A 25930-nucleotide genomic window follows, 5' to 3' on the forward strand; every position below is an offset into this window, starting at 1 on the left:
ATCACATTGTCTATAATACTAAAAAATTAAAAGTAACCTCGACAAAATATAAGGAACTGGCCTTGGAGAGTTACGGTTATCTATATGACAGACATTATATGTTGGTTTTTTTTCTCCATAGGACTAAAGGAAGGAAATTATAAGGTCCTCAAAATGATGCAACATAACTAATTTATATGGAGAGATGTTCGCAACGCTTAATGGTGAAAACAAATCCCAGCTTTTATAAAATATATAAGCTGGGCTGGGCACGGTGGCTCACGCCTCTAATTCCAGCACTTTGGGAGACCACGGCAGGCGGATCACTTGAGCTCAGGTGTTCAAGACCAGCCTGGCCAACGTGGTAAAACCCTGTCTTTACTAAAAACACAAAAATTAGCCAGGTGTAGTGGCACACGCCTGTAATCCCAGCTACTTGGGAGGCTGAAACACGAGAATCACTTGAACCCATGAGGCAGAGGTTACAGTGAGCTGAGATTGTGCCACTGCACTCCAGTCTGGGTGAAAGAGCAAGACTCGGCCGGGCGCGGTGGCTCACGCCTGTAATCCCAGCACTTTGGGAGGCCGAGGCGGGCGGATCACAAGGTCAGGAGATCGAGACCACGGTGAAACCCCGTCTCTACTAAAAATACAAAAAAAAAAATTAGCCGGGCGCAGTTGTGGGCGCCTGTAGTCCCAGCTACTTGGGAGGCTGAGGCAGGAGAATGGCGTGAACCCAGGAGGCGGAGCTTGCAGTGAGCCGAGATCGCGCCACTGCACTCCAGCCTGGGCTGGGCGACAGAGCGAGACTCCGTCTCAAAAAAAAAAAAAAAAAAAAAGAAAAAAAGAAAGAGCAAGACTCTGTCTCAAAACATTAAAAAATAAATAAATAAATAAATAAATAAATAAATAAATGAAATACATAAATTGAGCAGTGTGGCTCATGCCTGTTGTCCCAGCTACTCAGGAGGCTGAGGCAAGAGGATCTCTTGAGTTCAGGAGATCACGGTTGCTGTGGGCTGTGACTGCACCACTGTACTCCAGCCTGGGTGACAGAGTGAGTTTATTAAGATAACAGAGGCAAAAATATATAGCCATGGAAGAAACTGAGACCATAAATGGCAAAATGTTTATAGGGGTATGAAATTTCTTGAGCAGAGGAATCGTGAGTAATCTTTTTTTTCTTTCTGCTCTCCTATATTTTTAAAGTTTTCTAAAATGCACAAATCTCTTCAGCAATTAAAAACTAATAATTTGAGGCCAGGTGCGGTGGCTCACACCTGTAATCCCAGCGCTTTGGGAGGTCGAGGCAGGCGGATCACCTGAGGTCAGGGAGTTCAAGACCAGCATGGCCAACATGGTGAAACCTTGTCTTTACTAAAAATACAAAATTAGCTGGGCATGGTGCTGTGTGCCTGTAATCCCAGCTACTAGGGAGGCTGAGGCAGCAGAATCGCTTGAACCTGGGAGGCAGAGGTTACCGTGAGTAGAGATCGCGCCATTGCACTCCAGCTTGGGCAACAAGAGCGAAACTCTGTCTCAAGTAATAATAATAATGTAATAATTTGGCCAGGTGCAGTGGCTCACGTCTGTAATCCCAGCACTTTGGGAGGCCGAGGCGGGAGGATCACTTGAGCTCAGGAGTCTGAGAACAGCCTGGCCAACATGGTGAAACCCTATCTCTACTAAAAAATACAAAAATTAGCTGGGCGTGATGGCACCTGCCTGTAATCCCAGTTACTCAGGAGGTTGAGGCAGGAGAATCGTTTGAGGTGGAGGGAGGCAGAGGTTGCAGTGAGCTGAGATCGTGCCACTGTACTGCAGCCTGGGCGACAGAGTGGAAACTGTCTCAAAAAATAATAATAAATAATAATAACATTAATAATTTTCTGGTTCAAACATGGTGAGTTACTGTGATCATTCACAGTCAATTACAAACCTACTTACAGATCTGCCCTCTCCCCACTTCTCACTACTGCATTTGATTAATTTTTTTTTGAGACAGAGTTTCACTCTTGTTGCCCAGGCTGGAGTGCAATGGCATGATCTCGGCTCACCGCAACCTCCGCCTCCCAGGTTCAAGCGATTCTCCTGCCTCAGCCTCCCGAGTAGCTGGGATTACAGGCATGCACCACCACGCCCAGCTAATTTTGTATTTTTGGAAGAGACGGAGTTTCTCCATGTTGGTCAGGCTGGTCTTGAACTCCCGACCTCAGGTGATCCACCTGCCTTGGCCTCCCAAAGTGCTGGGATTACAGGCATGAGCCACCACGCTGGCCTGATTAGTCTTTAAAAATCTAATTAACAAATAAAAAATAATTTAATATTACCCTTGGGGAATAAAAAGCCACACTTCATAAATCTTCACAAGGTATTGAAAAAAAAAAAACAAAGCCACAGGGCTCCTATGGCCACCGAGATTAAAAAAATAAAATAAAAAAGCCACAGAGGCATTCAGGGACACATTCCAATGGGGGCGTTCCCATGTCTGCCTCCTGCAGTGCGTTTCCCTCCCTCTCCCCAGGCCAGGCTCCGCCCACAGGGTGAAGGCCACTCCAGCCATGGCGGGCTAAGATACTGATAGTTCAGCGTCCCCACTGGGTACACAAAAGGACTGTGGAGCCTTTGGACTTCTCTCTCAAGCCAAATGTGCCATGTGTCCCCAGCCCCACTCCCCAAGCACACTCACTGTCGGAGAAGCTGCCGCCCCTCCTTCCACACCAGCGGGCTGTTCTCCAGGGTGACCGATTCCACGGGGCCATTGGAGACTGGCGGGTGAGAGAACGGAGGCTGTCTTAGTCGGGCCACTGCCACCTACCCATCACCTCCTCCATCCTCCTCACCCCTCCAACCCAAATCGGTCACTGTCACGGGTCCTGTGGCGTCACTTCCTGAGTGTTGGAACCCTGCTCTCTTCCCCCACGTGGGGATGCCTCCTCCTTGAAGCGGTCCTCATCTCTAGGTCTCCTGACTGGTGGTTCCCCAAACTGGCCCCCGACAAGATAAGGGCTTTTTCTCAAAACTCTGGGCGAGTTGTCATTTTCCTTCACAGAAAGCTGGCCTGGTTCTGAGAGTAGGGCCGACCGGGTTCAAGCCCGGCTCTGCCCCATCCCAGCTGTGTGACCCTGAGTTAGGGTGAGCGGTGTCAGTTTCGTCCTCTGAGAAACGAGCTTAATGATAACAGCATCTCCCTCTTGGGAGTGCTGGGAGGATGCAATGAGGTAATTTGCTTAGCATTTTATTCAAGTCTTTTCTGGGCATCTACGTCGTGCCTGGCTAGGGACCTGGGCTACCCGGGTCAACAAAGACCTGCCCCTGTGGAACTTCCGTTCCAGTGAGAAGAGCTGGCAGCAGGTAACGACCATCACTATCAGCTGAGCATACAAGGTCTTCTCAGCTTGCCTCAGCCAAGCTTCCCCTCACCTGGCCCGCCCTCCCACATCCTCTGCCCTACACCGTTTGCCCAGTCACAGTGACCGACTCCCTATCCTCTAACCCGTTCAGCGTGCGTCTCTGCATCTGTGCTGTCTCCCCTGACTCTCCTGCTGGGCAACAGAGTCATCTTTCAAGGAGCTTAGACTCTAAGGGACCAGAGGGTAGGAACCACATCTCCCGTGCTCTCTGCTGTATTCCTGATCTGTGATACAAAGCCTGTACCCCACAAATAAAGTCTTTTCGGATGAACGACTGAATGGCAACTCTGTTCAAACGCCACCTCCTCAGTGACGTCTTCCCCGGCTTTCCCGCACCGTCCCCAGCGCTCTATAAATAGTCCTGGCGCCCACTCCTCGCAAAGGGATCCCGTGAGCTGCTCATGTGTCTGCCTCTGTTGCACAGGGGGACGGCAAGCAGGACTGGCCCCCAGGGTCCAGCACAGGACCTGGCAGCCCATGGGGAGGACTCTGAGAGTGAGAATCCGCCCCTCCCCAGCCCCGGGGCCGATTCTGCCTTCTAAGGAGCAAAGTGAGAAAGAGGCACCCCATCTTCCTGCTTCTCCAGCACACTCAGCGTCCACGGGAGGGCGCCGACCGCGCGAGCATCAGAGGGTGGGTACCTTGTTCTGACACATCTGCTTTCTTCTCCCCCTGGTTCAGGTCTGTACCAAACTTCAGTTTATGATATTTGGCCCTAAAAGAGCAAATGGTTAATGAATAGATGCGGGAGAGTAGACAGGGTCAGCAGTTACCTGAGGAATCTGGAATCCCAAACCCCAAATCACAGGGCCTCCCACAACCGGTCTCCTACCACTGAGGCTGAAGCATCCCCCACACCCCTGGCCTGGTGGAAGAGATCACTCCCTAGAGTCAGGCAACCTGAGACCCCTAGTCTCAGGGGTCCTTGAAGAAACCATCAGCCCTTGAAACCACAGTTCCTCGTCTGAAACAGGGCTAACAATACCCGTTAGGCTACGGGAAGGGGTAAGGGATAACCGAGGTAAGGACTATACAATATTTGGCGCACAGTGGGCCACCAGCATCGTGAATACTGTTTCTGGTAGACGTCTAGCCGGAATCCCACCTACCCTGTCTTGTTTCTCCCCTAGAACCTTATGGTACTGGAACGATGGAAAAGAATGTCGACCCCAAATCTCCCTCAGCTGGAAGGAGGCGTGGCTGGTGGCCTCCTGACGCTGTGCTTGAGATGGACCCAGAAGGCAGGCCCGGGGCAGGACGAAGGCTCACCTTTCCTGCTTCAGTGCATACTCTAGCATCTTGATCCGCCGCACCAGGTCTGTCTTCAGATTCTCCTGCCCTTTCCTCTCTCCCTGGAGGAAGGCCACCTGAGCCTGGGAGGGCACACAGGAGGCAAATGAAGACAGCGGGGCTCAGGCTCACTGCCGGTGTGTCCGTCACTCATCCAGGCACAGTACCAGCCCACAGCCACCCCACAGTGATGGGCGGCAGCCACTTCCTCAGCACAAAGACCCCGAGCCAGGGTTCAGGAAGCACTGAGAGGACAGGCTGGATCTGTTTCCAGGGCCCCCTGCCACGTCATCCACAACGAGGGCCGAAGGGGAGCCCTTAAACCCTGAGATGACAATGGGGACAGCCTAGGCCTCACTTGCTGGCTGCTTTTGGAGGGAAGTCGGGTCAGGGATGGCAGTGGAGAGGAGGGTGGGCATTCACTGCCCTGGACTCCCCCCAACACCCTCTGGCAGGTGCTGTCCCTAAGGCTACTGGTGGAGGTGGTGTCCCACTATTCTTACCAGAGCATCTGTCTCTGGGAGGCGTGGGAAGCTACTTCTGGAGCTTTGGGACAAGAGTGGGTGGCTTGGCTCGGCTCCCGCTCCAATACAAAAGCTTTACAAGCCAAGCCCACTGTGGGACCAGCCGTCCCACTGCACTCTGCCCAGGGTGTGAGAGAAATGTGCCACAGACACGACCCCGGGTTCCTGCCAAGCACTTCACACCGTCTGTGAAGTTGAGTTGCCCTGTCTGCTCCAGTCTGTCAACAAGTCATTTAGAGACACTGGGCCCACTGCCTTCCAGGCAGGATCCTGGCCTCTGACCATGGTCCAGAAGCCCTTGTGCCAAAGCCCTGGCCCAGGGCTCATCTCTGGCTTCTCCCCAAGCACCCCACCATTCCAGCCCAGAACAGCCAGAGCTCCAGGCCCAACTTAGACACTTACTCGCTACATGATCTTAGGCAGGTCATTGGCCTTCTCTGAGCCTCCATTTGCCCCTCCAGAAAATGAGACTCGTAAGAGTGCCCTCCCCTCATGTGCTAGCTTCTGCTCAGTCCAAGGCCTGGCACAGAATAAAGGCTAACAAATGCCAGCTTCTACTTCTCTTATCACTTTTACTCTCCATGTACATTTTCTGCAAATCCAAAATGGGCCCAGTTCCTTACAGGAGGCAGGATCCCTTGGAGACCCCAGATCAAGTAGAAATGTCTGTGGATTGGCCAGGCACAGTGGCTCACACCTATAATCCCAGCCCTTTGGGAGGTTGAGGTGGGCAGATGACTTGAGGTCAGGAGTTTGAGACCAGCCTGGGCAACATGGTGAAACCCCATCTCTACTAAAAATACAAAAAACTTAGCCAGGTGTGGTGGTACACACCTGAAGTCCCAGCTACTTGGGAGGCTGAGGCAGGAGACTCGCTTGAACCTGGGAGGTGGAGGTTGCAGTGAGCCAAGATCGTGCTACTGCACTCCAGCCTGGGTGACAGGTCGAGACTTTGTCTCAAAAAAAAAAAGAAATACATGTCACCAGTTACTTTATAGAAAAGAACCTCATCTGTCCGCTTCGAAAATGGGATTTTTTTTCCCCTCTTAACACTTTTTACCAACACATATGTATATAAACATCCAAGGCCAGATAGGGAAACTACTTATCTGACATCAACATCTCTAAAGCGTGAGTTTCTGTCCTTCATGTATCTTCTCGGTCCCCCAAATCTACTCTCTGAATCACTGGAGAAGGTGTGAGGAGAGGCGGACCGACCACCAAAGACAAGCTCTGACTTTCCTCCTCACTCTCTTCCCTGCCCTCCTGGGCTTTGGTGATTGATTCCTCAACCTCCCTGGGCAGTTCAGCCTGCTGGGAACCTACACCTTGGTCAACACCTGCCACTGTTTGGTGATTGCCCACACGCATGAGGTGCCCCAGTAAGACACTGGGCAATAACAGAGGAGCCACGTGGTTCCTGCACCCACAGGGCTCAGTCCCGTGCAGGAGACAGACATGAGCAGCAGCTCACACGCAATGTGACTAGACCCCGTTGTGGGAGTGAAGGATGCTATGGGAGGAGGGACAAGAGGCGACAGTTCAGCTAAGGCCTCAAGCTGAAGAGAAGTTAGCCAGGGGAGGGAAGGGCCCTGCTGGCAGAGGACGGAGGCAAGAGCAGCACAGTGGGCTTAAGGAACTCTAAAAAGGCCAGGATGGCTGCTTCAGAATGTGTAAAAGGCTCAGGGAAGCCATGGAAGGGTTTTAAGTAGAGAGAGGTAACCGATTCGCATGTTACAAGGGCAGCCCCAGCTAAAACATGGAGAACTGACGAGGGAGCAGGAGAGCGGCAGAGCTGGACACAGAGACCCCCATCACAGATGAGGGCAGTCCCAGAAATCCCAGGACAGAACGGCAGTGGCCTGGACTAGGACAGGGGCACACTGGAGGTCTATCTGTGGGGGCGGGAGGCGGAGTCGGGCATCCCACCCAGACCTGTCACTGGTTGGGTTCCCCCTTCATCCCTCTGCTGCCTCATTGGGCCATGGTCTCCCTCCTCCTAATGAGGACGTAAGGGTCTCAGCCGCCCACTCTGCTTTGCTGTCCCTTTTCCAGTGCCTCTGGAAACAGAACCAGAAAGATGTGGTTGGAGCGTCTCAGGGAGGTGGAAACCCAACAAAAACGGGAAGCATCAGTGGCCAGTCCTTCCCTCGCTGCAGATGCCAGCAGTCCCCACTGGCTGCCTGGTCTGCAAGTGCCAAGGGCTGTGGTAGGCCTAAGGGTCGATCCGGGATCTGGAAGTGCCGCTCACCACTGCTCATCACACCCACCCACTGCCACTCCCTCTGGCCAGAGCCACAGAGCACGTGCCCCCAAAACCTTCTGATACCTGGCAGCTACTGCCTCTCCGCCCCTCCAGCTATTCCCAGCAAGGCAACATCTAAAGGCTTCAGAGGAGTCCTAGCAATTCAGTCCTCCCAGGAGCTGATGCCTCTCTGAATTCGCTGCTTCCTGTCCCAGCTCCCTGGGAGGAGTTCCCGTTTCGTGCCACCTAGCCCTGCATCTCCTAAGGGGCTCCTTCCCAAGCTTCAACAGCTGCTGGCAGGGATGAGCCCCCAGGAAGCCGGAGTGCGGAGGGGACAGCTCCGCACATTCTCTGCTGGCACCGCACTCACTGCAGCTCCCTGTCACTGCTCCTATACAAATCTCCAGCTCAGATCCCTCATTCAAATGTCCCTCCTATCCTCAAAAAGCTTCCCCTCTCAGAGTTGCCACAGAACAGGGGCAGAGCCACACAATCAACTGTGCATGAACATCTACAGCTCTGCGGTCCCCTGCACAAACAAGCTTCCTCTGCCAGCCTGGAAGTTTCGGATGGGCAGAAACCGCATCACCTACTTCTCAGAATCCCCCACCTAGCAAATGCCTGCTCATTATCAGACTGAAGCTCCACCACCTTCCTGCTCCAAACTTACGACGCCTACTGCCAGGACCTCCCGAGGGGCTGCCTTCCCTGCCATTCAACACACGTGTACTAAACAGGGTCGCACGGCAGGTCTTCTGCTAGGAGCAGCTGTATTAAGCTCTTCACAGAAAAGTTATTCAGAGTCCATCAGGAAAATCTGACACTGCCCAGGTCTTAAGGGATCTCACGGGGGAAGTCACACTGTCTGTTAGCGCTAAGTGTTCAAGTAAAGGTGTGTAAAAGAGGTGCCGCTGATGGGAGAGTAAACTGGTGGGTCAACATGGCAGAGTCGATCCCTGTTTCTTTTTCTTTTCTTTTTTTTTGAGATGGCATCTCGCTCTGTCACCCAGGCTGGAGTGTAGTGGTGTGATCTCGGATCACTACAACAACTTCCGCTTCCCGGGTACAAGTGATTCTCCTGCCTCAGCCTCCCGAGCAGCTGGGACTACAGGCGCCTGCCACCACATCTGACTAATTTTTGTATTTTTAGTAGAGACAGGGTTTCACCATACTGGCCATGCTGGTCTTGAACTCCAGACCTCGTGATCCACCTGCCTCAGCCTCCCAAAGTGCTGGGATTCCAGGCGCGAGCCACCGCGCCCAGCCCAATCACTGTTTCATAAACACATCCATTCTACTATTCCACTCATCTGTTCTGCTTCACACTCGCACATGAATAAGGGGTACTCACTGCAGCCATGTCTGATGGGGAGAAAAACTAGAAAAAATCTAAAAGTCCACCAACCAGGGTCACACTCAATCAGCTATGGTGTAAACATCCCATGGGACTCCATGCAGCTATGAAAAAGCGTAAGAAACAGTTCTCTGTGCTGATATGAAAGAAAACCAAAACACATTCTGTCACAGAATGATACATACAGCAGCAGTTCATCTATTACACAAACACAATAACTCTTTTCTCTCGGGAGAGAAGAGCAAGACAGGGATGAAGAGAAGAAACTTTCCTTTTTCACTCACATATATATGTGTATACACACACACACCCCTCTGAGATGTCTGAATGTTTACTAATGTAACAATAAAAGAAAACAAAAGTGCAAAGTGACAGTGCTGGCACCATGCCAGATACTAGTTCCTCTCAAACTCCAAGAAGGGTCATTAAGTGAGGGGATAAACATCTTTTCTCTCATCAGCCTCCAGGATGAGAAGATGGTGTGGTGGGTGCTGTGCAGTGCACTGGTGCAACATCCCAGAGGCTAAGATTCAGTCCAAGCTCTGCTATGACTGCTTGGGTGACCCTGGGGAGGCTACTACGCTTGCCTGAACCAATTTTCTCAACTGTACTGGGTAGCAGAGAGGTACAGAACATGTGCTTAAAAGTCCACCGACAGTCGGGCATGGTGGCTTACACCTGTAATCACAGCACTTTGGGAGGCCGAGGCAGGTGGATCTCTGGAGGCCAGGAGTTCAAGACCAGCCTGACCAACGTGGCAAAACCCCCATCTCTACTAAAAATACAAAAATCAGCCAGGCGTGGTGGTGCACACCTGTAATCCCAGCTACTTGGGGGGCTGAGGCAGGAGAATTGCTTGCAACTGGGAGGCAGTGGTTGCAATGAGCCGAGATCATGCCACTGCACTCCAGCCTGGGTGCCAGAGTGAGACTGTCTCAAAAGAAAAAAAAAAAAGGTCCACAGACAAGCCCTTCTGCTCATCTGCTGGGATCCTCGATAAATCACCCTCTCAAAACTTCCATTTCCTCGTGATTTTTTTTTAAAGGCAGGGGGAATATCCTTTACCCTCCCAGAAGGCCATAAGAATGAAATGACAGCTCGTATCTACAGTACTTGATACACAGCCCCAGACATGGTATGTGCTCACTAAATTGCAGCTGGTGCCGTTATTGCTGAGTGAGGTAATGACACTGCCTCTGCCTACATCACGGGGCACTGAGAAGATCTGATGAGATGTATGCTGGGAAAGAGCTTCGGAAGTAGAGAGTGGGACACAAGTGAGAGCAGTTACATAAGGATTCTGCTCCCACCCCAGCTCCAAGCCTCAGCCACCACAAGTGAGGGCAGGGGGAGAGTTACTTGAGGTCTTTACTCATCCTACGAACAAAATACCGTTTTTGTTGTTGTTGTTTTCTGAGATAGGATCTCACTCTTTCGCCCAGGCTGGAGTGCAGTGGTGCAATCATGGCTCACTGCAGCCTCAACCTCCGGGGTTCAAGCAATCCTCCCACCTCAGCCTCCTGAGTAGCCGGGACTACAGGTGCACATCACCACGCCCGGCTAATTTTTGTACTTTTTTGTAGAGATGAGGTCTTGCTATGTTGGCCAGGCTGGCTTGGAACTCCTGGGCTCAAAGGATCCTCCCACCTCAGCCTCCCTAAGTGCTGGGATTACAGGCATGAACCACCGCACCCCATCCCTACCGACAAAATTCTCATCAGTTATTTATTTGGGTGCCAGCTTCCACTAGATAGAAAACGGCAAATCGGAAGGGGAAACGTGGGCTGCTACAAGGAATACTAGCAGAAAAGTACTGACAATTTCTGCTAATAATAACCCAGTCCAAGAATCTTCAGACCTCCAGTGGGCCATTCCTAATCCCTTCAAATCCGGACATCTCCATGATCCTCCAGTCACTGCCAATGGACCTGATGCTCCACGAGGTCACAAACCCCAGCCCAACTCTTCAGACTCTTCCATACATCAGCCCGGAGCACATCCCTGTCCCAAGCTACCCCACAAACCATGGGGTCTTTTCCCAGGACTTCCACAAACATATCTCCTTCCCCCCAACCCCACCCTACCCCCCTTCTCTCTGAGATGCCTCCTCATGTTGCCTTCGGGCTCTACAAAATTCTCCCCCCTAAAGCATCACCCCAGGGTAACACCTAACTCGTCCTCATTGGCACCATCCCAGGACCCTCACCTCCATACTGGACATGCCCGACACCCCCACACTCCAGTTCAGGGTTCTCTTCCTACATCCTACACACACGTCCCATCTCAGTGCCATCGCGCCCACTCCTGCACACCCCCAAGTGGAACTTCCACTCTCAAGTTCTCCCACCCAGGCTCCTAGGGTACATCTCCTGCTCTGTCCACACTTCCACTCCAAAGATCCCTTCCCTGCACTCTGCAGCCACACATGCCCGGGATCCCCAAAGTTTCCCCTAAGAGGGAAAGGCACACACCTTCATCCTGGACCCCTCGAAACTCTCTTCCCACCTCTCGGGTCCTTACACAGCCACCCTTCCGTGCCCACTGTCCAGTCGCCCCGAAACACACCCATCTCAGGCTCCCGGACTTCCTCTCCCTAACTCCTCCCGGTTCCCGGTCTGGATCCGCTCTTTCCCAGCGTGTCCCAAGTCCCCCCTCGGACGCTTCTACTTCCCACCTGCACCTGGCTAGGGCCGGGGTCGGGGGTCCCTCTGCGCCCGCCGAGCTTCTGCTCACTCCCACAGGAGACCACTCAGGTCTTTCCCAGACCCCTCCAGCTCCTCTCCACACCCTTTCCCGAGTTCTCTTGGGCTCCCCTCCAGGGCCCGAGTCGCCTCTCTCAGGAGCCCCGAGGCCGGCGCGCTCAGTTCCAGTCCCAGTCCCACTCCCAGCCAGTTCTGGTACCTCAGCCCCTCTCTCTCGGCCGGTCCCGGTGATCCCTCCCACTCCCGGTCCCTCCACTCCCACCTCGGGCCGTCCCGGTCCCCTCCCACCCGGGGTGCCCTCAGGACACCCCTCGGACGGCCCCTCACTCGCCCTCCGGGACCGTCGCGGTCCCCTCCCGCCCCCCCCCCCCGGCCGTCCCGGCGGCCATTGCTCCAAGATGGCGGCGGCGGCGGCGGCGGGTGAGGCCGGGCCGGGCCGGGTCGGGTGGGGTGGGGGGTCGGGGGTCCCGGGACGGCGCTCACCTGTAACTCGGCGCGCTCGGCCTCCCAGCGGGCTTTCTCGGCTTCAAAGCGCGCCCACTCGTGCTGGATAAAGTGCAGGATCCCCGGCAGGCTCAGGGGCTCCGGGCCCGCCGTGGGCCCAGGGCTGCCTCCGCCGCCGCCTCCCTTACCTGCCGGGCCCGGCCCGGGGGCAGGGGCGGAGACCGGGGCCGCCCCAGTGGGGCCAGGGCCCGCGCCTGAGCCGAGCGGACGGCAGGAGGAGGCGGCGGCGGCGACCGCAGCGGCCGCTCGCTCCTCCATCATGGAGGCCCCGGGGCCGGCCCGCGCGCCCGCTGTGCTTCGCGCGCCTGCGCGGGCGCTCCAACACCCCCCCACACACACACACACCGCCACCGCGCGCGCGCCTGACGGAGGACAGTGGGAAGAGGGGCTGGTGGCGAGCGCGAGGCCGGGCACGAGCCTCGCCCACCCGGGTCGACCCCGAGGGCTAGCGTGCCCGCGCGGGGGGCGGCGAGAGGGAGATCGCGCCCCGAGGAGGGCGAGGGAGACCCAGGCCCCGCACGACGGTCCCCCTCGCTGGAGTGAGACTGAGGAAGGGGCCACTTTCTGCCCCCCTCCTCCTACTCCGCCCCAGAAAAAGAGCCTTACCCCTTCCACACCCAAACATCACTCTCCTGGACAATTACTTTTACTCTGAGAGAAAGGGCGACCAGCAGTGGCCCCATCCTCTCTGATTCCTGTCCAGGTCGGTTGTCATGGTAACCTTTCCCCATTGGTGGGGGCGAGTTGGTGGGGGACAGCCTTCCCCTCCCTTCCACCTTTGTGGTTATGGAGCCCCAAACCTCTTCGGACTCTGCACCAGGAGAAGGTTGCTAAGGTAACCTAAGTCCCTGGTGGTCCTTCTGCTCCTTTCCTCATTGGTTACTATGGCAACCCCCCACACCTAGCATTCAGGTAGAAAGTACCCCAGCCCCAAAGACGCTGATCTCTAAGAGAAGCACCTCTTCCCCAGCCCCTCCCCCATAGCCACCTAGTTGGCATTACCATGGTAACCGTCTTCCCCTTCCCATTGTGGGAGGCCCATGCACCAAACCAACCAGGTGTTTTTATTTGGAGGAGGAGATGCTCTGCTGAGGGGCAGTTGCTATGGTTACAGGGCCTGGACCATCCTCTGGGGGACGAGAAACAGGCAAGGTCAAGGCCTGGTTACTATGGTAATAGAGAAGCCCCCTTCGAGTGACCCTAGGAACCAAGCCCAACCAAGGAGGGGAATTTTTTTTTTTTTTTTTTTTTTTTTGGAGACGGAGTTTCACTCTTGTTGCCCAGACTGGGATGCAATGGCCCGATCTCAGCTCACCACAACCCCTGCCTCCCTGGTTCAAGCCGTTCTCCTGCCTCAGCCTCCCGAGTAGCTGGGATTACAGGCATGTGCCACCACGCCTGGCTAATTTTTTTTTTTAGTAGAGACGGGGTTTCTCCACGTTGGTCAGGCTGGTCTTGAACTCCCGACCTCAGGTGATCAGCCTTAGGCCCGCCTCAGCCTCCCAAAGTACTGGAATTACAGGTGTGAGCCATCACCCCTGGCCAGGGGATGTTTTAAGAATCTCTGAGAGGTGGAGTGTGTCTAGGGAGGGGGTTGTCATGGTAACAGCTTCTGTTGGCTTCTAGCCCTACCTTTTCTGGACACATTCATGCTAGAGGGATGGTTATAGGTTGCTGTAATAACTGACATCCCTCCCATTCACCCCACCCCACTCCTGAGACACCCCAGGTGGTGCCTGAGATTATGGGACTTCAAGAGAAAGGATTCCCTGACCTTTCTCTTGCCACTATTGTGGATAAGATGAAATTGTGCTCTATTGTACAGAAATGGCTAATTTGGGGTTTTCTGGTTCTCCTCTCAGGAGTGCAGCTCAGCTGGGCTGGAACTGCCCTCCTGGAACTCCCCCAGCCTGCAACCTAGGAGGTAAAAAGTCCCTCAGTGTCACCCGCATTCTCATGGAAACTGCCCTTCCCTTATTTCCTAAGGCTTTCCCATGTCTCTCATTTTTTTCTTTTCTTTTTTTTCTTTTTTTTTTTTTCTTTTTTTTTTTTTTTTTGAGACAGAGTCTTCCTCTGTTGCCCAGACTGGAATGCAGTGGTACGGTCACAGCTCACTGCAGCCTCCACCTCCTAGGTTCAAGTGATTCTCCTGCCTCAGCCTCCCGAGTAGCTGGGATTACAGGCGCCTGCCACCACGCCTGGCTAATGTTTTGTATTTTTAGTAGAGACGGGGTTTCACCTTGTTGGCCAGGCTGGTCTCGAACTCCTGACCTCGTGATCCACCTGCCTCGGCCTCCCAAAGTGCTAGAATTTACAGGCATGAGCCACCGCGCCCAGACCTCTCATTTTTTTCTAACCGTCACATTCCCATTCCACAGATGCAGAACTAAGGCTCAGGCCAAATCACAGCTCAGACCCCGTGAACCCAAGGCCTGAAGAGAATTTTGATTCATTTACATTGTTTTGTGGGGACTGGAGAGACAAGTAAGTTCTCAGCTTAACTGTCCTCTCCGGCTCTGACTACCATTTCTTTTTTTTTTTTTTTTTTTTTTTTTTTTTTTTTTGAGACGGAGTCTCGCTTTGTCGCCCAGGCTGGAGTGCAGTGGCCGGATCTCAGCTCACTGCAAGCTCCGCCTCCCGGGTTTACGCCATTCTCCTGCCTCAGCCTCCCGAGTAGCTGGGACTACAGGCGCCCACCACCTCGCCCGGCTAGTTTTTTGTATTTTTAGTAGAGACGGGGTTTCACCATATTAGCCAGGATGGTCTCGATCTCCTGACCTCGTGATCCGCCCGTCTCGGCCTCCCAAAGTGCTGGGATTACAGGCTTGAGCCACCGCGCCCGGCCTCTGACTACCATTTCTAAGGCAAGCCCCTTGTTTCTACTCTTGCGCCCCTTGCTGGTTTCTTGCCCTGTCTGTAAGTTGTATGGTTTTTGTCCGTCTTTTTTTTTTTTTTTTTTTTTTTGGGACAAGGTCTCGCCCAGGCTGGAGTGCAGTGGATCAATCTTGGCTCATTGCAACCTCCGCCTCCCGAGTTCAAGTGATTCTCACACCTCAGCCTCCCCAGTAGTTGGGATTACAGGTGCACACCACCATGCCCAGCTAATCTTTGTATTTTTTGATAGAGAGGGGGTTTCACATGTTGCCCAGGCTGGTCTCTAACTCCTGACCTCAGGTGATCCGACCGCCTGGGCCTCTGAAAGTACTGAGATTACAGGTGTGAGCCACCACAGGTGGCCCTGTCAGTCTTCTTTCTGTCTTCTGGAGGGCTGACCTAATGAGTACCTCATTCATTCTGTATCCTCAAAACACAGGGTCCACTACAAAGAATACTTGAGTTTGTTGAGTTACCGAGTTGAATTAATTTATTAATGTGCCACAGCCAAGCTTTGAAAGCACCTGTCAGGTTAGGGCTGGGGAAGGCTCACCAAAGATGGGTTGAGAGTCAGGGCTTCAGAAAGAACCCAAGAGAGAAGGCAAAGTTTATTGGTTTAAAGCACAGCTCTGTAGCCAACTTCCTGGATCAACTCTTGGGTCCACTACTTCCCATTGTGTGAGCTTGACAGAGAGTTAAAGAGACTTAACTCTTTAAGACAACTCTGGGCACTCTTGTTGCCCAGAGACTTAACTCTTTAACTCTGTGTGCCTTTATTTCCTTTTTTTTTTTTTTTTTGAGATAAGGTCTCACTGTGTCACTGTCACACAGGCTGGAGTGCAGTGGCAAAGTCTCGACTCACTGCAGCCTCTGCCTCCTAGGCTCAAGAAATCCTTCGACTTCAGCCACCAGAGTAGCTGGGACTACAGGAGCGCACCACCATGCTCGGCTAATTTTTTAATTTTTGTGTAGAGATGGGGTCTTACCAGTCCACGCTGGTCTCAAAATCCCAGACTCAAGCAATCTCCCCCCGCCTCATCCTCCCAAAGTGCTGGGATCACAGGCGTGAACCACCGCATCAACTGGTTTCCATTTTTAAATGTGATCATAACGTGAGGATTAAATAAGTGAATATGCATAAAGTGCTTAGAACAGGGCCTGGCACAGGGTGAGCTGCTAGAATTGTTATTATTATCCTCCTGATTCAGAAAAATTTAGAACATTCAGACCTTCAAAATCATCATTGCATCCACTTTGCCCCAACGAAGGGGTTTGTAGCCCTTAGAGGTGGTGAAGTCTGCGTGGCTTTGTCAGGGTACTGGATGATTCCTTTCCCCGCCTCAGCTTCCCTCACATCCTCACCAGCAGGTGGCACCTCCTTATCTGGCCATCAAACCCACTGGTGTCTGGTCTGCAAGGGCCAAGGTCCGTGGTGGGCCTGAGGGTAGCCAGGACCTGGCTGCTGTCCTCTGCCCTGCTGGGCACCTCCTGGCCGACCCAGAGTCAGTCAGACAGTGTGGCAAGAGCCAGGGCCTCGGAAGCGGAGACCTGGGTTCTCATCCCTGCATCCTTCCCATCTCTCTGAGCCAGAGGTTCCTGTCTTTCTTTTTTGAGACAGGGTCTCACTCTGTCGCCCAGGCTGGAGTGCAGTGGCTGGATCACAGCTCACTGCAGCCTCTACCTCCTCGGCTCAAGGGACCCTCCCACCTCAGACTCCCTCCTAAGTAGCTGAGACCACAGGTAGGTTCCACCATGCCTGGCTAATTTTTGTATTTTTTGTAGAGACAGGGTTCCACTATGTTGCCCAGGCTAGTCTTGAACTCCTGAGCTCAAGCGATCCTCCTGCCTCAGCTTCCTATAGTTCTTGGATTACAGGAGCGAACCACCACACCCAGCCCACGTTCCCTATGTTAATAATTCAAGTCACTCATTCATTCAACACATATTTATCGAGCACCTGCTATGTGCCAGGCACTGAGCTGTGCTCTGGGGATACAGTAGGGAAAACAGATCCCTGCCCTCCATGATGATTCTGGCAACAAACAGACTAAGTAAAACCCACGTGACAACTACCAGGGGAGCAAAATAAGGCAGGAATGGGGTATAGGAAGTACATGGGTGATAGGGAGATGCTTTAAAAAAAAAAAAAAAAAAAAAGCCGAGCTCAGTGGCTCATGCCTGTAATCCCAGCACTTTGGGAGGCCGAGGCTATCAGATCACGAGGTCAGGAGTTGGAGACCAGCCTGACCAACATGTGAAACCCTGTCTCTACTAAAAATGCAACAAATTAGCTGGGCATGGCAGTGGGTGCCTGTAATACCAGCTACTCAGGAGGCTGAGGCAGGAGAATCGCTTGAACCTGGGAGGCGGAGGTTGTGGTGAGCTGAGATTACACCACTGCGTTCCAACTTGGGCAACAGAGCGAGACTCCATTTCAAAAAAGGATAAGGTCTCACTCTATTGCCCGGGCTGGAGTGCAGTGGTGCCATCATGGCTTACTGCACCCTCGACTTCCCCAGCTCAAGTGATCTTCCCACCTCAGCCTCCCAAGTAACTGGGACTACAGGTGCAAAAGCCATCACGTCCAGCTAGTTTTGTTTATTTTTTGTCAGCAAAGCAAGACGCTGTCCCTTTAAAACAAAAATTGTTTTGGCCGGGTGCAGTGGCTCACGCCTGTAATCCCAACAATTTAGGGGGCCAAAGCGGGCAGATCATGAGGTCAAGAGATTGAGACCATCCTGGCCAACATGGTGAAAACTCATCTCTACTAAAAATACAAAACTTAGCCGGGCATGGTGGCACACTCCTGTAGTCCCAGCTACTCGGGAGGCTGAGGCAGGAGAATCACTTGAACCCGGGAGGTGGAGGTTGCAGTGAGCCAAGAGCACACCACCTCACTCCATTCCAGCCTGGCAATAGAGTGAGACTCTGTCTCAAAAAAAAAAAATTGTTTTTGGCTGGGCGCAGTGGCTCACGCCTGTAATCCCAGCACTTTGGGAGGCCGAGGTGGGTGGATCACCTGAGGTCAGGAGTTCGACACTAGCCTAACCAACATGGAGAAACGCCGTCTCTACTAAAAGCACAAAATTAGCCAGATATGATGGCGCATGCCTGTAATCCCAGCTACTCGGGAGGCTGAGGCAGGAGAATCACTTGAACCTGGGAGGCACAGGTTGCGGTGAGCCGAGATGGCGTCATTGCACTTCACCCTGAGCAACAAAAGTGAAACTTCGTCTCAAAAGAAAAAAAAAAAAAAAAAATATATATATATATATATATATATAAAATTAACCAGGTGTGGCATACACCTGTAGTCCCTGCTACTCGGGAGGCTGAGGCAGGAGAATTGCTTGAACCCAGGAGGTTGCAGTGAGATGAGATCACTGCCACTGCACTACAGCCTTGGCAACAGAGGAAGATTCCATCTCAAAAAAAAAAAAGAAGAAAAGAAAGAAAAGAAAAGAAATAAGAGCAGTTTGAGAAAATGTTCAGGGCAACTTAAGCATATAGGTTGGGGAAAGCATGGCAAGAGATGAGGGCGGAATGGGGAGCAGACAAGGGGAATGTCAGAAGAAGCTTCCGCTTTCTCCCCTGGGCACTGGGGAGCCATGGCAAGTTGAGAGCAGGGGAAGGAGAGGCCCGACTTGTGCTTTAGGAAGACTCCTCTGGCTATCACGAGGAGAGGAATTGCCAGGAGACCAGGGGGAGGTTGGATGGGAATGTGGGTGGACCTGGTTGAAGAGGGAGCTGTGGAAATGGGGAGGAGGGGACAGAGGATTTAGGACATAGGGAGGTTAGCTGGATGTCCCCTCTCTCTAGGAAGGACAGAAACCTACAAAAAGTCATCATGGGGACACTTTATTTGATCATCTGCTTGGAACCCAGAGCTACACCACCTGTGCTGGAGACCCGCCAGCCAAACTTTCAAAGTCACGGTGGGGACAAGGAGACAGCGCCATCTGGTGCTTGAGGGTGTGGCCAATGAATGTGGAGGGGAGTGTCCTAAGGTTGGCAGCCTCTTTTGATGCAAGCTACCCCACTTTTTTGTTGTTGGGTTTTTTGAGACAGGGTCTCACTCTTGTCCAGGCTGAGTGCAGTGGCATGATCATGGCTCACTGGCTCAAGCCATTCCCCACCTCAGCATCCTGAGTGGTTGGGACCATAGGTGAGTAGCACCGCACCCAGCTAATTTTTTGTTTTTTGTAGAGATGAAGTCTCCTTATTTTACTCAGGTTGGTCTCGAACTCCTGGACTCAAGCGATCCTCCTGCCTTGGCCTCCCAAATTGGTGGGATCACAGGTGTGAGTCACTGTACCTGGCCCACCCCACTTTTGTTTTGTTTTTCTTTTTTTAATTTGTTTTTTCGATTTTTTTTTTTTCCCGAGACGAAGTCTCGCTCTGTCGCCCAGGCTGTAGTGCAATGGTGCCATCTCAGCTCACTGTAACCTCCACCTCCCGGGTTCAAGTGATCCTCCTGCCTTGGCCTCCCAAATTGCTGGGATCACAGGCATGAGTCACTGTACCTGGCCCACCCCACTTGTATTTTGTTTTTCTTTTTCTTTTTTTTTTTTTTTTTTTCAAGACAGAGTCTCGCTCTGTCGCCCAGGCTGGAATGCAGTGATGCCATCTCGGCTCACTGCAACCTCCACCTCTCAGGTTCAAGTGATTTCCTGCCTCGGCCTCCTGAGTAGCTGGGATTACAGGCACCCGCCCTCGGCCGGGCGCGGTGGCTCACGCCTGTAATCCCAGCACTTTGGGAGGCCGAGGCGGGCGGATCACAAGGTCAGGAGATCGAGACCACGGTGAAACCCCGTCTCTACTAAAAATACAAAAAATTAGCCGGGCGCGGTTGTGGGCGCCTGTAGTCCCAGCTACTCGGGAGGCTGAGGCAGGAGAATGGCGTGAACCCGGGAGGCGGAGCTTGCAGTGAGCTGAGATCCGGCTACTGCACTCCAGCCTGGGCGACAGAGCGAGACTCCGTCTCAAAAAAAAAAAAAAAAAAAAAAAAAAAAACAGGCACCCGCCCTCACACCTGGCTAACTTTTGTATTTTTAGTAGAGATGGGGTTTCACCGTGTTGGCCAGGCTGGTCTCAAACTCTTGACCTCAGGTGATCCACCCACCTTGTCCTCTCAAATAGTGGGATTACAGGCGTGAGCCATCACGCCCAGCCTGACCTTTTTTTCATTTATATTTTTCAGCACCCTACTTAAAATTTTTTTTTTAATTCTAATTAAATACGTATAACATTAAATGTACCATCTTAACCATTTTTCAGCACACAGTTCAGTTGTGTTAGGTGCATTCACATTATTGTGCCGACAAACCTCTGGGACCTTTTCATCTTCCCAAACTGAAACTCTGTACCATCAAACAACTCCCCATTCCCCTGCCCGCAACCCCGACACCCGTCATTCTACTTCATGTTTCTATTAGTTTGACTCATTCTGTTAAAAAAAAAAAAAAAAGTTTTTTTTTTTTTTTTTTTTGAGGCAGAGTCTCACTCTGTTGCCCAGGCTGGAGCGCAGTGGCACTATCTCAGTTCACTGCAAGCTCTGCCTCCCGGGTTCACACCATTTTCCTGCCTCAGCCTCCCGAGTAGCTGGGACTACAGGCGCCCACCACCACGCCTGGCTAATTTTTTGTATTTTTGGTAGAGACAGGGTTTCACCATGTGAGCCAGGATGGTCTCAATCTCCTGACCTCGTGATCCGCCCGCCTTGGCCTCCCAAAGTGCTGGCATTATAGGTGTGAGCCATCGCGCCCCGCCAAAATATTCTTAATTAGTGGCCAACATTTTAAAATTTGGGTAATTCTGATTTTTAAAAGATATTTCTGGCTTTTCATGCAAAATCAGAGTTGTCAGGCTGACCATCAGGGAGATGATGGGATGGCACAGGATTTGAGGATATGAGGTGGCGGCAGGGGAGGGGCTTGAGAGCTGTGGCATCAGCCTCACCCTGGAGCCAGAGCCAGGGTGTTGAGGGGCAGGGAGGGGGAGATCGGGGGTGGCTTCCTGGAGGAGGGAATGGTAGAGAGGGAGATGAGAGTGGGAATGGATTTAGGGTGTTTAAAACTGAGCCTGAATCTGGATAAGTTGACAGAGAATAGGCAGAGGGTGGCACTGAATGAAGACAAAGGGAAGGTGATTCACTTTAAGGAAAAACAAAACAAAACATCCAGCACCTAACGTGTATCTGGCTCTGTTTTGGTTTTGAGGACCCAGCAGTGACCCAGCCAGGCTCAGGTCCCACCCTCCTGGGTCTCGCATGCTAGTAGGGACACACCCTCTTCCCCAGCGCTGATGACTTAGAGTGGTCAGGCTGTGGTGGGGGAACCCAGGGGGCTGAGGACACCCAGAGTTGGTGCATGGCCCAGACTGGGAGGTCACGGAGTGCTTCCTGGAGAAGGGGAAGTCAAAGCTGAAGCCATAGGGAAGAAAGGGAATTGAGAAAGAGCTGTACGAAGGGGAAAGGCTGAGGGTGGCAGACGGGGGTGGTTCTGACAGTCAGCTGCTGCCTTCCCTTTCATCCCCCTCCCCAGGATGTCCTCGAGGCCCAGCTAGCCCCAGACTTCGACCCGATGCGGCTCACCCGCTGCCAGGCTGCCCTGGCGGCCGCCATCACCCTCAACCTTCTGGTCCTCTTCTATGTCTCCTGGCTGCAGCACCAGCCTAGGAATTCCCGGGCCCGGGGGCCCCGCCGTGCCTCTGCTGCCGGCCCCCGCGTCACCGTCCTGGTGCGGGAGTTCGAGGCATTTGACAACGCGGTGCCCGAGCTGGTGGACTCCTTCCTGCAGCAAGACCCGGCCCAGCCCTTGGTGGTGGCAGCCGACACGCTCCCCTACCCGCCCCTGGCCCTGCCTCGCATCCCCAACGTTCGTCTGGCGCTGCTCCAGCCTGCCCTGGACCGGCCAGCCGCAGCCTCGCGCCCGGAGACCTATGTGACCACCGAGTTCGTGGCCCTGGTACCTGACGGGGCACGGGCTGAGGCACCGGGCCAGCTGGAGCGCATGGTAGAGGCGCTCCGCGTGGGAAAGGCACGCCTGGTGGCTGCCCCCGTCGCCACGGCCAACCCTGCCAGGTGCCTGGCCCTGAACGTCAGCCTGCGAGAGTGGACCGCCCGCTATGGCGCAGCCCCCGCCGCGCCCCGCTGCGACGCCCTGGACGGAGATGCTGTGGTGCTCCTGCGCGCCCGTGACCTCTTCAACCTCTCCGCACCTCTGGCCCGGCCGGTGGGCACCAGCCTCTTCCTGCAGACCTCCCTTCGCGGCTGGGCTGTGCAGCTGCTGGACTTGACCTTCGCCGCGGCGCGCCAGCCCCCGCTGACCACGGCCCACGCGCGCTGGAAGGCTGAGCGCGAGGGGCGCGCTCGGCGGGCAGCGCTGCTCCGTGCACTGGGCATCCGCCTAGTGAGCTGGGAGGGCGGGCGGCTGGAGTGGTTCGGCTGCAACAAGGAGACCACGCGCTGCTTCGGAACCGTGGTGGGCGATACACCCGCCTACCTCTATGAGGAGCGCTGGACGCCCCCTTGCTGCTTGCGCGCACTGCGCGAGACCGCCCGCTACGTGGTGGGCGTGCTGGAGGCCGCGGGTGTGCGCTACTGGCTGGAGGGCGGCTCACTGCTGGGGGCCGCCCGCCACGGGGACATCATCCCGTGGGACTACGACGTGGACCTGGGCATCTACTTAGAGGACGTGGGCAACTGCGAGCAGCTGCGGGGGGCAGAGGCCGGCTCGGTGGTGGATGAGCGCGGCTTCGTATGGGAGAAGGCGGTCGAGGGCGACTTTTTTCGCGTGCAGTATAGCGAAAGCAACCACCTCCACGTGGACCTGTGGCCCTTCTACCCCCGCAACGGCGTCATGACTAAGGACACGTGGCTGGACCACCGGCAGGATGTGGAGTTCCCCGAGCACTTCCTGCAGCCGCTGGTGCCCCTGCCCTTTGCCGGCTTTGTGGCGCAGGCGCCTAACAACTATCGCCGCTTCCTGGAGCTCAAGTTCGGGCCCGGGGTCATCGAGAACCCCCAGTACCCCAACCCGGCACTGCTGAGTCTGACAGGAAGCGGCTGAAGCCCTGATACCCTCGCCTTTGTTTTTCGGGGGTCTGTCTGGATGTGGAGAAGCTCTATGTGAGCAGTGAGGGGTGGAGGGGTGTCGCGGAGACAGGGAAGGGGGAAACTGACCAAGAAAGAAATTCGAGGGAGAGCATGAAAGAAGGCTGACGTTGGCAGGAGAGCACCAGGAGGAGGATGGGAAGCGACCTCCAGATGTCTCAAATGGTCATGCCCACTGGGAGCCGTGGATATGCGTGGGGACATTCTGGGTCATCCCAATCACGGAGGGAGCCAGGGATGTCACGCCGTCCCGCAGGGTCCAGCAGGGCCCCAGACCCGAAAAAAGTGTCCTGCCCAAGATTCCAAGAGCCCTGCCCTCTAGGGCAGGGACTGAGATTTGGAAACAGAAAGAGTGCAGGCTCTGGAGCCAGATTGGCAAGATTCCAATCCTGGCTCTATCGCTTATGAGCCAGGTGGGCCTGGGGAAGCATCGCCCTTTCTCAGTGCCTCAATAGCTTCCAGGATGCGGGACCCTTGGCTGCAGGGATTGCTTCCGCCACTAGAGGGCGCGCCGGTCCCGCTCCTGGTGGCCCACTGTGGCTGCCCGGGCGACAGTATGCCCAGGGTCTCTGTTCCATAGCCATCTACTCTCTTCAGCCTTTGGACTTCTCTCCAAGCCCCTGTGGAAGGCGGACAGCAGTGACCACCTCCCCTTCTTTCGGACTCCGACCTCCTTCCCTCCTGAGAGAGCCCTGTGACCTGCATGCTACTCTTAACTATTCTATTCAAGACTGAGTAGAAGTATTTCAGTCTTGCAGAGGAGAAAATGCTCAGAGCGCCGAGGTGCAGCTGTCGTCGAGAACCGGGTGCTGGACCGGGCGCGGGGGCTCACGCCTGTATTCCCAGCACTTTGGGTGGCCGAGGTGGGAGGATCGCTTGAGCCCAGGAGTTCTAGACCAGCCTGGTCAACATGCCAAGACCCCGTCTCTATTTTTAAAAAAGAAAAAGAACAGACTTCTGAATCTCAGCTCCACTCATGATTATTACCTCATTATTTCAGCTGTCTGCACCTATTTCCCCACTTGCACGGCAGGGTAGACAATAACCGTAGCTCACACTTACCGAGCACCTGCTGGGTACCAGGCACCATTCTCAGTGTTTCCGTTGGATCAACTGATGCGTCCCTCACCTCAGCCCTCTGAAGTGACAGCTGCTATTATTTTCATTATACAGATGAGGAAGCTGAGGCCAGAATGGTGAAGTCACTTGCTTAAGGTCAGACAGCTTAGGAAGGGGCAAATTGGGGGCTTGAACCCAGGTGGTCAGGCTCTGGAGCCCACAATTGTCTTACCCAGTATGCCCCTCTCTAGTCATGGTCCCCAAGAGAGGCTTGGAGACTCACTTAGCAGGTGAAAGCAATGGCAGCCTTCCTTATTTGATTATGCACCTAAGAATAAATGGTATTTGGGCATGTATTCCCAATGTGTATATTTATTTATAAAGACATACAGATACTTATCTGTATGTTAGTAATAAAGCTTAAATTATTCCGTTTTAAAATTATGAATATGAATAGGGTTTTCTTATGTTTCTTGCCTCATCCCAATGACTTGTTTTGCACGCCCAGGTGTGAGCACCCAACATTCAAGATCACAGGTTTAAAAAAAAAAAAAAAAAAAGGCTAGCCGGGCGCGGTGGCTCATGCCTCTGATCCCAGCACTTTGGGAGGCTGAGGCAGGAGGATCACTTGAGCTCAGGAGTTCGAGACCAGCCTGAGCAATAGAGCAAGACTCTTCTCAATTAAAAATAATAAATAAGGCCAGGCATGGTGGCTCACACCTGTCATCCCAACACTTGGGGGAGCCCAAGGCAGACGGATCTCGAGGTCAAGAGATTGAGACCATCCTGGCTAACATGGTGAAACTCCATCTCTACTAAAAATACAAAAAATTAGCCGGGTGTGGTGGTGGGCATCTGTGGTCCCAGCTACTTGGGAGGCTGAGGCAGGAGAATGGCATGAACCTGGGAGGCAGAGCTTGCAGTGAGCTGAGATCACGCCACTGCACTCCAGCCTGGGCAACAAAGTGAGACTCCATCTCAAAAAAATAAAATAAATTTATAAGTAATAAATAAAATAAATAAGAGGCAAAATGTGAAAAACAAGCAAGAACTGGGCACAGTGGCTCATGCCTGTAATCCTGGCATTTTAGGAGGCCAAGATTGGAGGATCCTTTAAGGTCAAGAGTTAGAGACCAGCCTTGGCAACATAGTGAGATACCTTCTCTACAAAAGAATTAAAAAATAGCCACTGTATTAGTCCCTTCTCACGCTACTAATAAAGACCTACCCGAGACTGGGTAATTTATACAGGAGGAGAGGTTTAATCAACCCACAGTTCAGCATGGCTGGGGAGGCCTCATGAAACTTACAATCATGGCAGAAGGAGAAGAAAACACATCTTGTGATGGCAGGAAAGAGAAGTTCCAAGCAAAAGGGGGGAAAGCTCCTTATAAAACCATTAGATCTCGTGAGAACTCACTATCGTGAGAACAGCATGGGGGTAACCGCTCCCATGATTCAATTACCTCCCATCCAGTCCCTCCCACGACACAAGGGGATTATGGGAACTACAATTCCAGATGAGATTTGGATGGGAACACAGCCAAATCATATCAGCCAGGCATGATGGCATGCACCTGTTGTCCTAGCTACTGGGGAGGCTGAGGCAGGAGGATTGCTTGAGCCTAGGAGATCAAGGCTGCAGTGAGCTCTGATTGCACCTCTGCACTCCAGCCTCAGCAACAGAGCATTATCCCATCCCCCAGCCCCCTCAAAAAAAAAAAGAAAGAAAAGACATGGGCTCTGAGGTTGGAGAGGACTGGGTTTCTCAGCGCTGCCACCTCCTCCCAGGGCCTCTGTTGACCTCTGTCTCTGCGACCCCACCTTGCATTTGGGAAATGGAAGCAATGAGATCGCTCTTCCCACAGGAGTG

General features: G+C 53.4%; 2 protein-coding genes across 8 annotated transcripts in view; one reads left to right on the forward strand and one right to left on the reverse strand.

Annotated features, from left to right (window-relative positions):
* Positions 1–12287, reverse strand: part of LOC105478589 (striatin 4) — a 27572-nt gene extending 15285 nt beyond the window's left edge. For both annotated transcript variants that reach the window (XM_071087221.1, XM_011736048.3), the window contains exons 1-4: positions 11991–12287; positions 4662–4765; positions 4034–4107; positions 2669–2747 (exon numbers count right to left, since the gene is read on the reverse strand). In XM_071087221.1, coding sequence (XP_070943322.1) covers positions 2669–2747; positions 4034–4107; positions 4662–4765; positions 11991–12272 — 539 coding nt within the window. In that variant the 5' untranslated portion in view covers positions 12273–12287. The remainder of the gene's footprint in view (positions 1–2668; positions 2748–4033; positions 4108–4661; positions 4766–11990) is intronic.
* FKR (fukutin related protein) lies at positions 11883–24413 on the forward strand. 6 transcript variants are annotated; one of them, XM_071087228.1, is made up of 4 exons: positions 11890–11927; positions 13874–13935; positions 14390–14495; positions 21428–24413. In XM_071087228.1, the coding sequence occupies exon 4, from the start codon at positions 21467–21469 to the stop codon at positions 22952–22954; it is 1488 nt and encodes a 495-aa protein (XP_070943329.1). In that variant the 5' UTR covers positions 11890–11927; positions 13874–13935; positions 14390–14495; positions 21428–21466; the 3' UTR covers positions 22955–24413. The 6 variants fall into 6 exon arrangements, with proteins under 6 accessions (XP_070943325.1, XP_070943329.1, XP_070943330.1 ...); XM_071087224.1 differs by lacking the exon at positions 14390–14495 and having other exon boundaries at positions 11883–11927; XM_071087226.1 differs by lacking the exon at positions 11890–11927 and having other exon boundaries at positions 12422–13935.
* Positions 24414–25930: the final 1517 nt, after the last annotated feature.

Source organism: Macaca nemestrina, chromosome 20 (genome assembly GCF_043159975.1).
Source record: "Macaca nemestrina isolate mMacNem1 chromosome 20, mMacNem.hap1, whole genome shotgun sequence".
Taxonomy (NCBI): Eukaryota; Metazoa; Chordata; class Mammalia; order Primates; family Cercopithecidae; genus Macaca; species Macaca nemestrina.

What these genes read in the sequence shown, in the direction of transcription:
- FKR (XM_071087224.1), top strand. Translation starts at nt 21,467, where the DNA reads ATGCGGCTCACCCGCTGCCAGGCTGCCCTGGCGGCCGCCATCACCCTC.